This window comes from Passer domesticus, chromosome 2, assembly GCF_036417665.1.
Source record: "Passer domesticus isolate bPasDom1 chromosome 2, bPasDom1.hap1, whole genome shotgun sequence".
In the NCBI taxonomy this organism is placed as follows: Eukaryota; Metazoa; Chordata; class Aves; order Passeriformes; family Passeridae; genus Passer; species Passer domesticus.
Genome location: NC_087475.1, coordinates 35,642,981 through 35,657,080, shown reverse-complemented (window position 1 = coordinate 35,657,080; position 14,100 = coordinate 35,642,981). Strand labels below are relative to the sequence as shown.

At 37.8% G+C, this 14,100-nt stretch overlaps 1 protein-coding gene across 1 annotated transcript in view; it reads left to right on the top strand.

Annotated features, from left to right (window-relative positions):
* DHRSX (dehydrogenase/reductase X-linked) overlaps positions 1 to 14,100 on the top strand; it is a 162,837-nt gene that overhangs the window by 34,818 nt on the left and 113,919 nt on the right. Inside the window, exon 2 of the mRNA XM_064408248.1 lies at positions 2,057 to 2,164. Coding sequence (XP_064264318.1) covers positions 2,057 to 2,164 — 108 coding nt within the window. The remainder of the gene's footprint in view (positions 1 to 2,056; positions 2,165 to 14,100) is intronic.

The window sequence follows — 14,100 nt, the reverse complement described above, 5'->3', positions numbered from 1 at the left end:
CAAAAAAATTGTCCTTTTCTTTGCAGTGACCATGGACAGGGTAGGACTGGACTTCTTTTATCTGCTAAATCAGCTCCTCTGATAAGAACCACATAACAGTGATACCTGTTGTTGCTTTGGTCTTCTGACTTTCAATTTTCACCTCATGTCATTCCCCTTCCCCAGTCCTGACTTCTTTTTCTCCTTTCCTTTCATTAATTTTCTTCTAAGTGAATTTTGCATTAAAATGTCACTTCTTATTCAGTAGGTGGTGCAGTAATGGAAATGAGTGACAGCACCTGTATGCAACACGTGAAATCCAAATGTCAGGTAGCAATGTGGTGAGAGGGCAGGAAGCAAGGGAGGCATGGGGAGGCAGAAGAGGAAGAGAAGGTACTCAGCCCCAAAAGAGTGCATTTTCTCTTGATGAGATTTGGATCTGTGGGCATTTTGTTTAGAGTTTAAGATCAGAAGTATTTTTGGTGGAAATTGCAGGGCTGCTTATAGCTGAATTGAAGCTGCTTAAGAAGGCTCCTGGAGAAGTCTTATTTAGCTTGAATTATATATGTCAGGACACCTATGTGCATACATATCACTGTAATTGGAGTTTACCTTCAAAGAACTACAAACAATTTCTGTTCTTCATGGATGGGAAGAACCGAGTTGTTACTTGAAGAGAACAGAAATTCATGTTGAATCATGATGGAAATCACTATGTTTCAGAAAAGATGAAATGTGGATCCTTTTTGAAGTTGCTGTGAAGAAAGAAGCTTGTATCAGTGCTAGTACTGTGTTTTATAACTATGTAAAATATGAGTTGGTGTTGTGCAAGAAAGCAATCCCCTAAAAACCTGGAAATCAAAAGAGAAAGTCCTTTGATAGATGAAACTTGGCATATTTTAAACATTTTTTATCTATAGTGTTGCCTATGGACACTGCACCAGAGCAAAATGTAGTATTCAATACTATTTTTCCTGTGCAAATACCTCACAGCTTTGTCTGCAAAGCAAATTAGAAATTCTTCTTGGTCACCTAAGTACCACATGGTGCTTCACATGAAACATTCTCCACCCAAAAAAAAAAAAATTATAATTGATATGAGACCTAATTCACACCTTTCCCAAGCAGTTAAATGATAGTGCCTTTGCTCTGCTTTGGCTGCAGGACTTCCTCCATGGTGGAGGGATGTGCTGTGCAACCTGCACCCAGTGTGAGAGCTTGTAGCTGGAATGGCAGCTGCTCTGCAAGAGCCATCCCAGATGCTTCTTGGCTCACTTGGCAGGCTGAGGGCTGCCTGGGGACACAGGAGACGTAGGATGTGTCTAAGCCATCCCTCTAGCAGAGGGAGTTTGGGAGCATTCCCTGCCTGCCAGGCTGTGTGTGGGTTAAGGAGTACTTGGAGTGGAGGCTGACAATGGGCATCGGGGATGCTGGCTTCTGTGGGACAGGGGTGGAAAAAGCAGATGGGGCCTTTCATGCAAGAAAATTGCTTCCTCCTTTCTTTGGGGCTCAGGGCCTTGTGATTTCAGAAGGGAAAGCACTCAGTTATGCAGGGAAATTAGGTCAGCTGGTGTACTTTTGATGGCTCACCTTTGACTGAGATCTTTCCTCCATGTTACTGACAGAGGCTGGTCTTTTGTCATTCAAGAAATTTTCAGGGTATCATGCTGCCAATTGAATTTTTTTCCCTGTACACATTGAGTAAGCCATCCCTGAGCTGACGTAACTGCCACCACCTTGCTCAGTAACAAAGTTATGGTGGAAAATTTAAAGGTCAGATGACTGCAGGATGATGAAATGCATGCAAATAGAAATGAGAAAATTTCTGGAGTGGTTGTTTACCTTTTGTGTCATCAACCTCAGTCTTTAGTGAACTGTTAACAATGGAAAATTATAGTGCAGTAAATAATGGTGGATGTTCCATAGTTTTTGTTTCCATACAGAGTTTGCTTCTAAGATTGTTTACTGGGCTGGCTTGAGTGGTCTGTTAAGTGTACACTCTTTAAAATACACCTTAACTTCTTAATTGTGTTACTATTGTGAACTAACCTTGTGTTATTTCTTTTTTCTCATATAGTTTTCCCTACACAAAATGGAAAGGTTGCTATAGTGACTGGAGGCACTAAAGGAATTGGTTACCAAACTGTGAAGCATTTGGCAAGACTTGGCATGCATGTGATAATAGGTAAAGTCATTATTTTCTTAATATACATTTTGTTTCATAAAGTCTTTTTTTTTTTTCCTTTTAAGGTATATTTTCTTTCAGGCATCAGGGAAATGTAGGAGAATATTTTGCTAGTGTTCAGCACAAATAAAGATTGATTTAGGTTTTGCTTTGCAAGATCTTAAAAAAAATAGTGGATGGGATTTTTTCTGTCGGACTTGGAAGAGTTGTACTACTTTAGATAAGAACTAAACAATAAAAAACCTTAAAAAGATGAGTATTACAAAAATATTTTGGTTCCTTGTTACTGGGAATGGGTCATGCATCAGCATTAGGGTGTATGTGTTCATTCAGAGGAAAACAAATTGAAGAGTTGAAAGAGTATTACAGTATAGTGGGTAGTACAGTGAAGTAGTATTACAGCATAGTTTAGTGCAGGATGATCTGTGTTATAAGGATAGAGGAAGACCTTATAACTTCATCCATGTAAAAATTGCACATTTACTTCTCAGTTTGTCACTGTAAGAGGCCTTTGTAGGCAAGACAAGAAAATAAATACCTAGAGATTCAGTCGTGTTGGTCTGAGATGGACTGGGCAATTCACCTTCTGGAGCTGCCTGTTTCTCTCTGTGGGTAATAAAGTGTTGATAAGGTGACTGAGTTAGAGTGAGACATTTGAAGTTAGGTGAATTTCTCTATGAACTCAAAAACTGTCCTGTGTGCACCATTTCTTCTTTCTACCACAGACACTATTTAGGAGACTTCCTATTTTTTAAAGCTTTTTCTACTCCATATATATATTTATGCACTAATATCTCTACTAAATCAGAATGTAGTATAATGAATAGTTATATGTTTAAAATGCTACATTTTCTCATTTCATCTTTCCTTAACTAGATTTTTACCTAAACCCCTGTAACTTGTATTCCAGAGAATCACTACAGATTGCTGCTTCATTGTGCACTATGAAGCTGGTAATGCCATTTTGTTCAGCTTTTGTAGAGATTTTGCTCTCTCTAAGGTTCTGTACACATATCATTCCCACTCCAAACAATGAACGAGAGCACAGTAGCCATGTACTTTTAATGTAGTGCAGTCAGTAACATAATGGAGTTGTCCTGGAATCATGCAGGTGTAACACCATTTACTCATACATGTTTTAATAGATGTGTCAAACCCAAGCATCTGCAAAGTGCAAGTAGATGCTTCTTTATGTAGCTAAATGCTAGATGTTACTAATGTAGCTAGATGTAGCTAATGATGTCAGCATTAATATTTCACTAAAATTGCTTTTCATCTTTAACGTGTACTGCAAAAATGTACACAGTGGGAAAACAAAAAGAGTTATTTTCTTCTCATTGCATAGGGCCACAAAAGCATAGAATGTTCTTTTTTTCAAGATTTATTTTGTATCACATAAAGTTTAGGGTATTCCATATAACAAAATTCAGTGGAAGAGTTTTGGGAATGGGAGGGTGAGTTTTAGGTGCAGAATCTGTAAATAAGCTGAATTTTTTTCAACTCACAGTCACTCCCTCATAAATCTCATTCACTCACCCTCACACCAATAGTCTCATAAGCACCAAGATGTGTGAGCTCATGTGATCTTGTGAGCATCACCCAAGTATGGGAAAAGGTCGTGCCAGCTGACAGTCCTTATCCTGTCCCTGTGGTTCTTCTTGATCAGAAGTGACAGGCTAGTTTATGGTCAGATCTGCCACAGAAGTTGTGCAGTCTCATTCTCTGGACATATTAACAATTCATCTGGATGTGCCCTGTGTTACTTGTTCTGGGTGAAGCTGTGTTAGCAGAGGGATTGGACAGAGCTCCCTTCCAACCACTACTATTCAGTGATCTTTTATATTGCTCAGTACATTTTTCCTGGTCTATATATATAGGCCTACATATATATATATATATGTCTATAGCCTATTTTTAGGCTAGGCTAACAGGAAAAATAATTGTATGGGTATTATGCTGTAACCTGGAGATGTTATCCTCCTGATGGCAGAGTGCATGGTTGTCTGCTGCCAGTCTTCTGTGCTGTGGCCTTGACATGCACGGCACAGGAACAGTGTCCTCAAAACGTGTCTTTTTTTGTCAATAAAGGACATTCTTTTAACACTTTGATCTTTCTTTTGGTGCCTACAAACACACACACTTCCATTCACTCCACAATTGTATCAGTCTTTCTATTTTCATTACGAATCCCTAAAAAGGTGAATTAATGAAATTAATTATAGGAAGCATTTGATGAGTAAGTCTACCAGCTGATTCATTTCTTCCAAGCAAACTCTGACCTAAACACTGAGCCCTATGAGTCACAGCCATCTTTTTTGCCTGTGAAACTCTTCAGACCAAAGCAGCCCTGTCAGTGGAATGGATAGTCCCAGGCGCTTTTCCAGCTGCAAGATCATGTCAGTCTCAAAAACACATTAAATGCAATGACCTTCCATCCTTGCTCATAACTGTTGGACCCAAGTGTCCAGAGTGTGTTTGAAATATCTGCTGGCACGTTGGCATGCATTAGCACATTCTGCCTCAGGCCACACAGGGCTCAAATAAGAGAGCAAGCGTGCTCAAGCTTTCTCCTCCAGAAATGTTTTCACCCTGTGTTTGTATATAGACATGAAATTCTGTGAAAAAGGTGTGGATCTTAAGTGAATTTGGGCTTGCAAGAGAGACTCGTGTAGCTTGCAGTCAATCATGCTCAATCACTGAATGCTTGTTTGCCATTATAGGAGCTGTAGCAATAAAGGATGATATCTCTGCAGCAGGCAAATGAGTCAAGCCTGAATGTCTGATGTGAAAAATGATCCACCGTTTATGATGGATGTGATTTTGATTCAGTTTGACATTTTAGAGGAGTAAATATTTGAAACAACCTACTTTTGAATCCAATCCACCAATGGAATGAGGAAAGCAAATAAGTAGAAAGTATGTTATCTTGTGGAGCTTGAGTAGGCGCAGTATGAAAAGGCAGTATGTTCACTCAGAGCCTTTACAGCAAGTGGTTTCATAGTTCTTTTAAACCTCCTTGCTATCCAGTCCCAGCATTGGTGCACAAGACTCCATCCCCCATTGATGCTTTCCCTCTGCAGGTGATGCTCACCCTGCCCTCAGCCTCTCCCTGGGAAAGAGGTTTTGACGAGTGCTAAAAATGATGAAAGTAATTTTCTGTATGTTTGTTTGATAGATTTCATTGAGGCTTTCTGCCAGGCTGCTTCTCCTGGTAGCTTTGCTCACAGTCAGCAGGGCTTTTACTTCAGGAAAATCTCATGGCAAGCACCAAACCCCTGGTGGGGAAAACTGATGGCTGTGATGAATCTTCACAATCAAGCCATACAGGGAACTCCTGCTCTCTGCTATGCAATTTACTACTTGATCAATAAACTTGCAATTTCATTTTCAGAGAGAGAAGGTAAATGACATATTGTATTCAGCAATGACTGATATTGAGGGTGGTGTTTTGTATGCACTTACAAATAAATATGCTCTTCACAATGAGGACATTGGAAATCAGGATATCCTGGACATTTCTATGACCTCCCCCAGCCCAGGGCATAAAACACAGTAGGTTCAGCTCTGGTTCAAGGTGTTTGCCACAGTTTTGTGAGTCTCAATTTAGAGTGATAAAAAGGCATAAAGTCTTCATATTCCTTCCATCCTTGTTCACAGATGTTTAATTTTGTAAGGATTCTGTGTGTGCATGTTAAAATTGTTGACTCAAAAAAGAAAAGCCTCCATTTGATTTCTTTTTTTTTTTTTTTTTTGTCCTCAGTACATTAATAAAAGAAGGTTGAGATAATGCGTGGTAATATCTAATGTAGAAGTTTTGATAATTCTATCTGAAAACAGTGAATAAAAATCAAAAGATTTGCACTTCTACAATGTTACACTTATGCTTGGTATAAAACACCAGGTTCAGGGCAGTGTAATCAATCTCTAATGTCTGAGTATATCAGTGTCATAAGTTTCTAAGACAGGCTCACACTTTGAAGGAAGCAATCTCAATATACTTATATATATGTATATATATTCAGGTGACTTATTTGAGCTTTGCAATTTTGGCTTGAGCCCTGCAATTTTGGCATAAATAAATGTGCTTCCATCACCAGATTCAGCACTTCTGTGTGACCTCGGTAAGCTCTGCAGGAGACTAAGCAAGAGATATTTCTGTCACCTCTTTCATTCCCATTAGTTTCCAATTTTCAAGCTGGATTCTCTGCACCATGAATCAGAATTCTTATATTGTATAATACTACAAAGTGACTTTAGAGGGATAATTAAATCCTATCAAGATGGTGCAATAGTTCATTTTCAAAGACAGTTTGATTTAATTTCAATTACTGAAAATTTCTATGGGTTACTTTAATAGTCTTTTTTAATATACATAGATCTATGAGATGCTTGGGTTATATATTTTTTCTTGAAAAGTATTTATCTTCCTAATTTCAGCCAGGTTTTTTTAAGTCTGAATGAGTTCTAGAGCTAGTCAGGAAGCGTCAAAATGTTGCCAACCTATAAAAAGTGGGTGATGATTTCTTTTTTCTCTATGAGCATAAGATTCCTTTACAATTGTAATTCAGTTCAGGTTTTATCATATCAGTGCACTGTAATCAGGGTTATCAAAAACTCTGTTTACAGTACTGTTAATTATGCACCATACATGTGCACACAGCCACACACAGTCTTCCAAATATGTATGAATTTTGTCAAACAGTTTAGTCCCTAACTTCTGTTGGAAAACTGTCACATCTGTTCTTGTTTTAACACATGGTGCTTTCAACAAATAATTTTGTAGGAGGGGCACATAATGAACTGACAAGTGCTTCAAATTGTATCAAACTGTTCTGGGTGATAAAGACCAAGGACGTGTGAAGAATTGCAGGAAGACCGTAAGAAGCTGAGTGTTAAAAGGCATGTACAGCTCAATGTAGATCAATATGGAGTGATGGACATGGGGAAAAAATTTAATGCCAAAAGAAGACATGATGGATTCTCTGTCAAGCATCACCACTTCAGAAGTAGATCTCAGGGTCAAAACAGGTCATTCTGTGAAATTCAGTGGTACCCCATAGGGTGCAAAAATCAAAACAAATATTAGAAATTATTAGAAAATGAACAAACTAAATAGACAATATGAGTTGATTCAACTGTATGAATCCTTTGTGGGCCAGAACCTTAAATACTGTGTTGTGTTCTGGTATGCCTATTTCAGAATGGTTTTGAAGGGTTTAGAGGAAAACAAGTTTTATCAGGGGGATGGAAAGGCAACCTTATGAGAAGCAACCAAATGGGCTTGAAGTCTTCAATCTGTTCACTGTCTCTGAAGTATATAAAATGAGCGGCTAAAAAGATACAGATACTTAAAGTAGTATCAAGACTGTTACAAACTCAGTATAAACACGGTATTGGACATCAAAAATAAATTAAAACAATCTAAAACAGGTCACTGTGATTAAAACCAAAATGCATCAGCAGTGTGAAAGTATCTGCTGCATAAAACCTTAAATAATCCTTGGTAAAGGAGAAGTGTAAGGTGGACAAATTCAGTGCTGAGCAGTTTTGGAAAACGTTGTGCATAGGCCAGTAAGTGTGTTTTTTATATTAAAGATAAATCAGGCATTTAAAAAAATGTAGAGTTAAATATGTGTTATTGTAATTTTGGAAGAGTTAGTGCAGTTTTTCTAGGTGTTTGTTTAATTTATTCATTAAGCATTTATGCTTGATGTTTTGAAATATTCAACAACTCCATGAATTAATTTAATCCTGGTTTTCAAAAGCTTTTGTTAAGATTCATGCCAAAAGATTTAAAGTGGCTGGCTTGTCTTCAGATAAGAGAAAGGTCTCTTGTAGTTTAGTAATAGAATAGGAGGCAAAAAACAATATTAAGAAATAATTTATCAGCTTTGAGCTGGAGCAAAGATACTTATGGTCCCTTAGACAGATGTTCAGTACATTTATAAAAGACAGATACAAATACAGATTGAAGAGTGAGATGATACATTTTGTTTAAATGTGTTTAGGATATTCAAAATTGTTTGACTATTGATAATTAAAGGATTTGAATTTCTGACATGTAAGGAGAGGCTTGAGAGAGCTGCATTTTGCCTGAAAAGGAGAGAAGGGTTAGGTGGACCTTTTCCAGTGTATAAGTACTTAATAGGAAAAAAAACTTTTTTTTTTTTTTTTTTTTTTTTTTTGCATTGTGGGTGGTCAAACACTGGCACAGGCTGCAGAGAGAGGTTGAGGAGTCTCCATCCCTGGAAACACCTGAGATCTGACTGGATATGGTCCTGGGCCACCAATTGTAGCAGAGGGTGGTACTGGGTGGTGTCCAGAGATGCCTTGTGAAATCTTAACTACTATGAAGAATAGGAAATAATCTCCCAATAGTGGATGACTGTGTTATGAAAGGATGGATAAATACAGTGTTAGTAAATGCAAATGCAGAATATGAGAAAAACCAGCCACACCTATGTATTTACAAGAATAGGACCTAAATTAACTCCTAGTCAAAGAGTTAAATAAATATTGTGATTTACTCTTGGAAGCTCTATGTACAACATCATCGATATTTCATGTCAGTCATAAAGGCAAATAAAATTATATTACTTAGCAGGAAAGAAGATGAAAACAGGACAGAAAGCGTCCCTCTTCCTTTATAGAAACCATTGGATCATCCTGCTGTGCATACTCAAAAGGAGTCTGGTTGAACTGGAAAAAACTAAAGAGTGATGGTTAGGAGTAGAGGATGGCTTTGTACAAGGTGGGGCACAGAACAAAGGTCCTTCTGTTTCCAAACAGATGACTGAGGTGTGATATCATACAGTTATGAATGGTGTAGAAAGTGAAGGAGAAGTGGTCATTCCCTGTATTATTGTACACAAAGTAGGGAGCATCCAACAAAATAAAAAATACAACAAACAAGCTACTGAAGTACAACCTTTTGAATGTCATTAAGTGTGTCATTAAATCACAGAGCCTGCTGTCCCAGAACTCTTTGGTGGTCAAGCGCTTGAATGAACTGAAAGTGCAATTAGGTGAAGTAGTGCAGGCCATGTTCATTGGGAGGCTATGTGTGACCTTGGATTCAGGAAATCTCTGAAACTTCCTGCTTCTGGGAGGGTGTATTGGAGAAAATTACTCCTAGATTTATTGTTGTTGTGTCTTATCCTTAAGTATCTGCTACAGGTTATTGTTGGAAAGAGGGCACTTGTCTAGATGTATCTTGGGTTTGTAAACAGGGTCCTTCTTAACCTCCTGTTAGAACAGGTGGGTAGCTGGAACCTAAGGCAATAATGAGGATTTCTTTTCCCTTTGCAAATCAACATTCTCTCCCTTGCTCATTTTTTGCTTCTTTTCTCAAAGGAACACTTAGAACAATTTTTTTACCTTTCATGTATAAAAGACATGTATTTAATTGTGACTGCTGTGTGATGAACTCAATGACAAAAGACATGTGGTATCTCTAGATACAAGGAAGTTTGTATCATGTTCACAATTTATTTTTTATATCTGATCACATCCTTATACCTAGCTTTATTGAAATCCATCCCTTAAATGTTTTACAGATGAGGTGTAAGATCTGTATTCCTTTTATTGAAGATTTTACAAATTCCTTTAAAAGAAACCTTACAAATTCCTTAAAAAACCTACTCATATTTTATTGAGTTCAAATTTCTCATCCTTGGAGATTTTGGGGGCAGTTATTCCTCTCTTTTAGGCATATTCTATTTTTTGTGCACACTCATAAAATCATAATCTTCCTAACCCTAGCTGATAGGATTTTGTTTTCCTCTCAAGGCATTGGGTGCCCTCATAAGCCCTGTCTTCAGGCTGGTGCTTCAAAGAAATCAGTTCCCCTTCAATCATAATGAGGATTATGCTACTCTGAGGAGGCATCTTGATTCAAATTTCCGTTTGGAAACCTTTGTATTCTGTTGCACAAAGGCATCTAATCATTATCCTTTGCAATTCGCCAGTCCCATGGAATACACTTATACAGAATTGATTACTGTACCACCAAGCTTTTCCTGGTAAACACGTAAGGGTTTATGGGCGCCACTTCTCAACTTGGGTTGTTCAAAGTCAGCAGTGGAGAGAGGGGAAGGGCCATGGGGCATGCTGCACACCCTGGAAAGTTATCCATTGTTTCAGGGAGTAAGTGATCTGTAATTATGGCTCCATAAGTCAAGGGATGAGCGTTATCTCAGGTTCCCCAGGCACTGGTGACTGAGGGGGTCACACTTGCCAGCAGCTGGGGCGTGTGGGAAGAGCTGGAGGCGATGTGCCAGCACGGCTGCCCTGCCACTGGGCAGCTCTCACTCCTGCCTTCCCTCGGGGGTCCCTGCAATGGGTTTATCGCAGGGTGAGGGGTGCCTTGTGCACAAGGTGGCTCTCAGGCTCCAAGCTGGAGGGGTCAGGTCTTTCTCTGGACACCACATGCTGGTTGCCTTGAGTCTTCTTGGTGTTCATCTCCAAAAGTTTTTATTTGTCTTCATTTGTGCTATCTTACTGAAAGTGAGGAAACTTTTCCTTTGGCAAACTTAAGTAAGAAAAGGCTTTTTAGATTTTTGGGTTTATTCTCTCCAGGCAACCTTAAGCTTTACAGGCTCTATTGTTGATCACAGACTATTTTAAATTTTTTTATAATGCCCCGAAATACATTTTCTTGAAACATCAAGATTGCAAATTCTTAGTTTTGCAAAATACCATTTGGAAAAGCTCTTGCTTTCTTTATCAGGATCAGTCTTGTACATAAATTCAGTGTGTGAGTGGCAATTACTCTTTTGAAGAGATAGTCACATTAAAAGAAATTAAAAATATTGTATTAAAAATACATATAGATGTATCAGAACCCCTTAATTAGCAATAATGTGTTTTTAGCCCATGCTGGCTTTCTAAGGCCATGCTTATTTCAGGCCTTGTTCAGATAGAGCAATCTCTGTGATAATTCTGTTGAAATCCCTGAAATAACTTTCAGAGTTAGGATCTACTTAAGTGACTAAGATGACAGAGCCTGACATTTAGGAAAAGATCCAAAGTCTATTAGTACTGATAAGAATTTTAGTGTGTACTTCTCTGATGGCTTCATATCAATTTGCTTTGACTTGTGATGTTTGTGTAAGTAAACGTGGAGGAGATTTGACTAAAAATTATATTTAAATATGTTTTCCTTTTTTTCCAGTATTTTTTAAGAATTATATTTTTATGCCATTGAAATTATATCTGATTTTATAAGGGTGCATCTGTTTAGAATGATTTTATTTTTATATTATTAGGTTTTTTTCAGAATTTATTTTAGTCAGGGTTGTTATTGAATAAGTCTCACCCAAATTCTTCACTATTCTGTGTGGACTAATTGGAAAAAAACCCATCAGGTAGGGCACTGAACTGCTTGTATAAACAGTTCTTGAGACAATTATATCTATTTTGGGTTCCCAGTAGATATTTTAAATTAGCATGAAAAGCAAGATTATTATGGTTTTGGGTACTTTGATGATCTAAGCTCCCAAGACAATGAATCCCTCTTTCTCAAAGCTTTTTCTAAGATTCCCTCTCTGTATAAAATACATGATCTCTCTTCCCTTTCTTACCCTTCCCATCAAACCATTTGAATTCAGAGTAGGCAGATCTTATGCGACAGATGCTATAACACTTGAAATGGACAAATTCTGGTATATGGAACATATGGAAATTATGGTGAATCATTGAAAAAATGTCCAGCCAGAGGATTAGTTTGTGTATCGAAAAATTTTTTTAAAGAATCATGACAAATATGATACTGAGGATTTAAACCAGCTGACTGCAGTAAGAATTTGACCCTCATCTAGCAAACCATCCCCTTCCTGAATTTAGGGTGCTGTTCATCTGTTCAGTGCACTTGAAGGTTGTGACCTTTAGTGACCCAATTTCATCAAGAAGTTGCGGATTAGTTTTGATTTTTCCCAACTCAAAGCTGACTGTGTTAGCTTGATGACTTAAAAAGCATTTTGAAAAAAAAAAGAATAATTAATATAGCACTTACAAGGAGGTTGATCTTTTTGATGCCTGCCACTCACTTTGCTTAGAAGATGCCAGAAGGATGCACTAGAAGGGAAGCAGTGCAAAAGTGCAACATCCCTTTCCTCTCCCCACCTTCCCTTGGCAAAGGAGTGCTGATCTCCTTAACCTAACTCAGAAGCCTAGATTAGCCTCCCAGTTTCATGGTATCCTTCTGATCTAAGTGTCTTTGTGCTTTTTGTAGGGATTTTGGTCATTTGTTCAATGACTTTATTCTTTCTTACAGGATTTTCTTTGAAAGAAGGATTTTTAAAACCTCTATTATTATGGCAGTTTTCACTGAAGCTATTTCAATTTTGCCATACTCCAGCCTTCAGTGTTTGGTTTTCAAACTCTGTTGGATCAGGCTGGAAACAGACATCTGAAGTGACTGTTTAGCAAAATAATAATTTTTTTCCCAGTGGTCTAGAGTGAAAAATATGCAAATATGACAAAAATGAGCTCATTTGGAAGGCACTGAGCTTTAATGAATAACCATTTATATAACAGCAAAATAAAGCAAATTAAAATTTGTTGTGAACACAAGCTCTTTTAAAAGAGCAAATTAAATGGACATACTGAGAGTTATATCAAGATACTGGAGGCTTTAAGCCTGATCTCTGCACGAGAGGTGCTGAATAAAAGAGGAATCAAATAAGATGTTCACAGAATTGGCACATAAGTATTCTTATTTCTAGCATAACACTATACAGCTTAAAACACTGAGTTTGAAATCCTACTCTAGTACATTACTTGAGGTGAAACAGTGAGGAAAATAATCTGTTGCCCAGAAACCCCATGCACAAATTTCTCCAGAAATGGCAGTTTCACTGGAGGGTTTGTTTGTTGATGCTGCATCTATATCTGGAAATTAGCATCAAACTGAATGTTTTTCTTCTGTGCAAGGCTGGATGGTTTTAAAGGGGAAAAACAGCAAGAAGAAAATACTGTGAATATCTGCTTTGTTGTCTTCCTTCCTTCCTTCCTTCCTTCCTTCCTTCCTTCCTTCCTTCCTTCCTTCCTTCCTTCCTTCCTTCCTTCCTTCCTTCCTTCCTTCCTTCCTTCCTTCCTTCCTTCCTTCCTTCCTTCCTTCCTTCCTTCCTTCCTTCCTTCCTTCCTTCCTTCCTTCCTTCCTTCCTTCCTTCCTTCCTTCCTTCCTTCCTTCCTTCCTTCCTTCCTTCCTTCCTTCCTTCCTTCCTTCCTTCCTTCCTTCCTTCCTTCCTTCCTTCCTTCCTTCCTTCCTTCCTTCCTTCCTTCCTTCCTTCCTTCTCTGTCAGTCTGAGCAACATAAGTCCATATTAAACGGAATTTGTGGACAAAAGTTGTACACGTGTATGACTTTAGATTTTATGTGAGAATTATTTTCTCTCCAGTATCTGGAATGCTAAATGTATTAATTTTGGCTACATTTTTGTAAATGTTGTGTTTTCTTGCGTATCATGAAAACAAAGATGTGTCCTTTTTTACTGCAGAAGCACGGCTAAGACTCCATTCTCGAAAGAATGCATCTTAGAGCAAATACAAGCATGTACCAGCTAATGTGAACAGGGGGCTGAACAAGATACCTACTGAGGTCTCTTACAACTTCATCTTATTCTGTGGTGCTGTGAAAGCAGGAACAGGATACTTGCAGGCTAGCACAAAAAAAAAAAATCTGTATAGAAACTTTGGCAGAATTTTATATAATGCAGAAAATAGAAAGGCAACTACATGAAGTTCCTAAGAGATAGAAGTATTGTTATCCAATTTAGATAATAAACCATAGGTATTTTGATGTTTCATGCTGTGGAAAATATTTGTGGATGGATAAATTGAATGTTTAAAAAATTTAACTTGTGTTAACAATTCCTATATCTCTTTTGCTTATGTTTTTTTCCTTTGACCTGTTATAAAAAACTTGCCAAACAAAT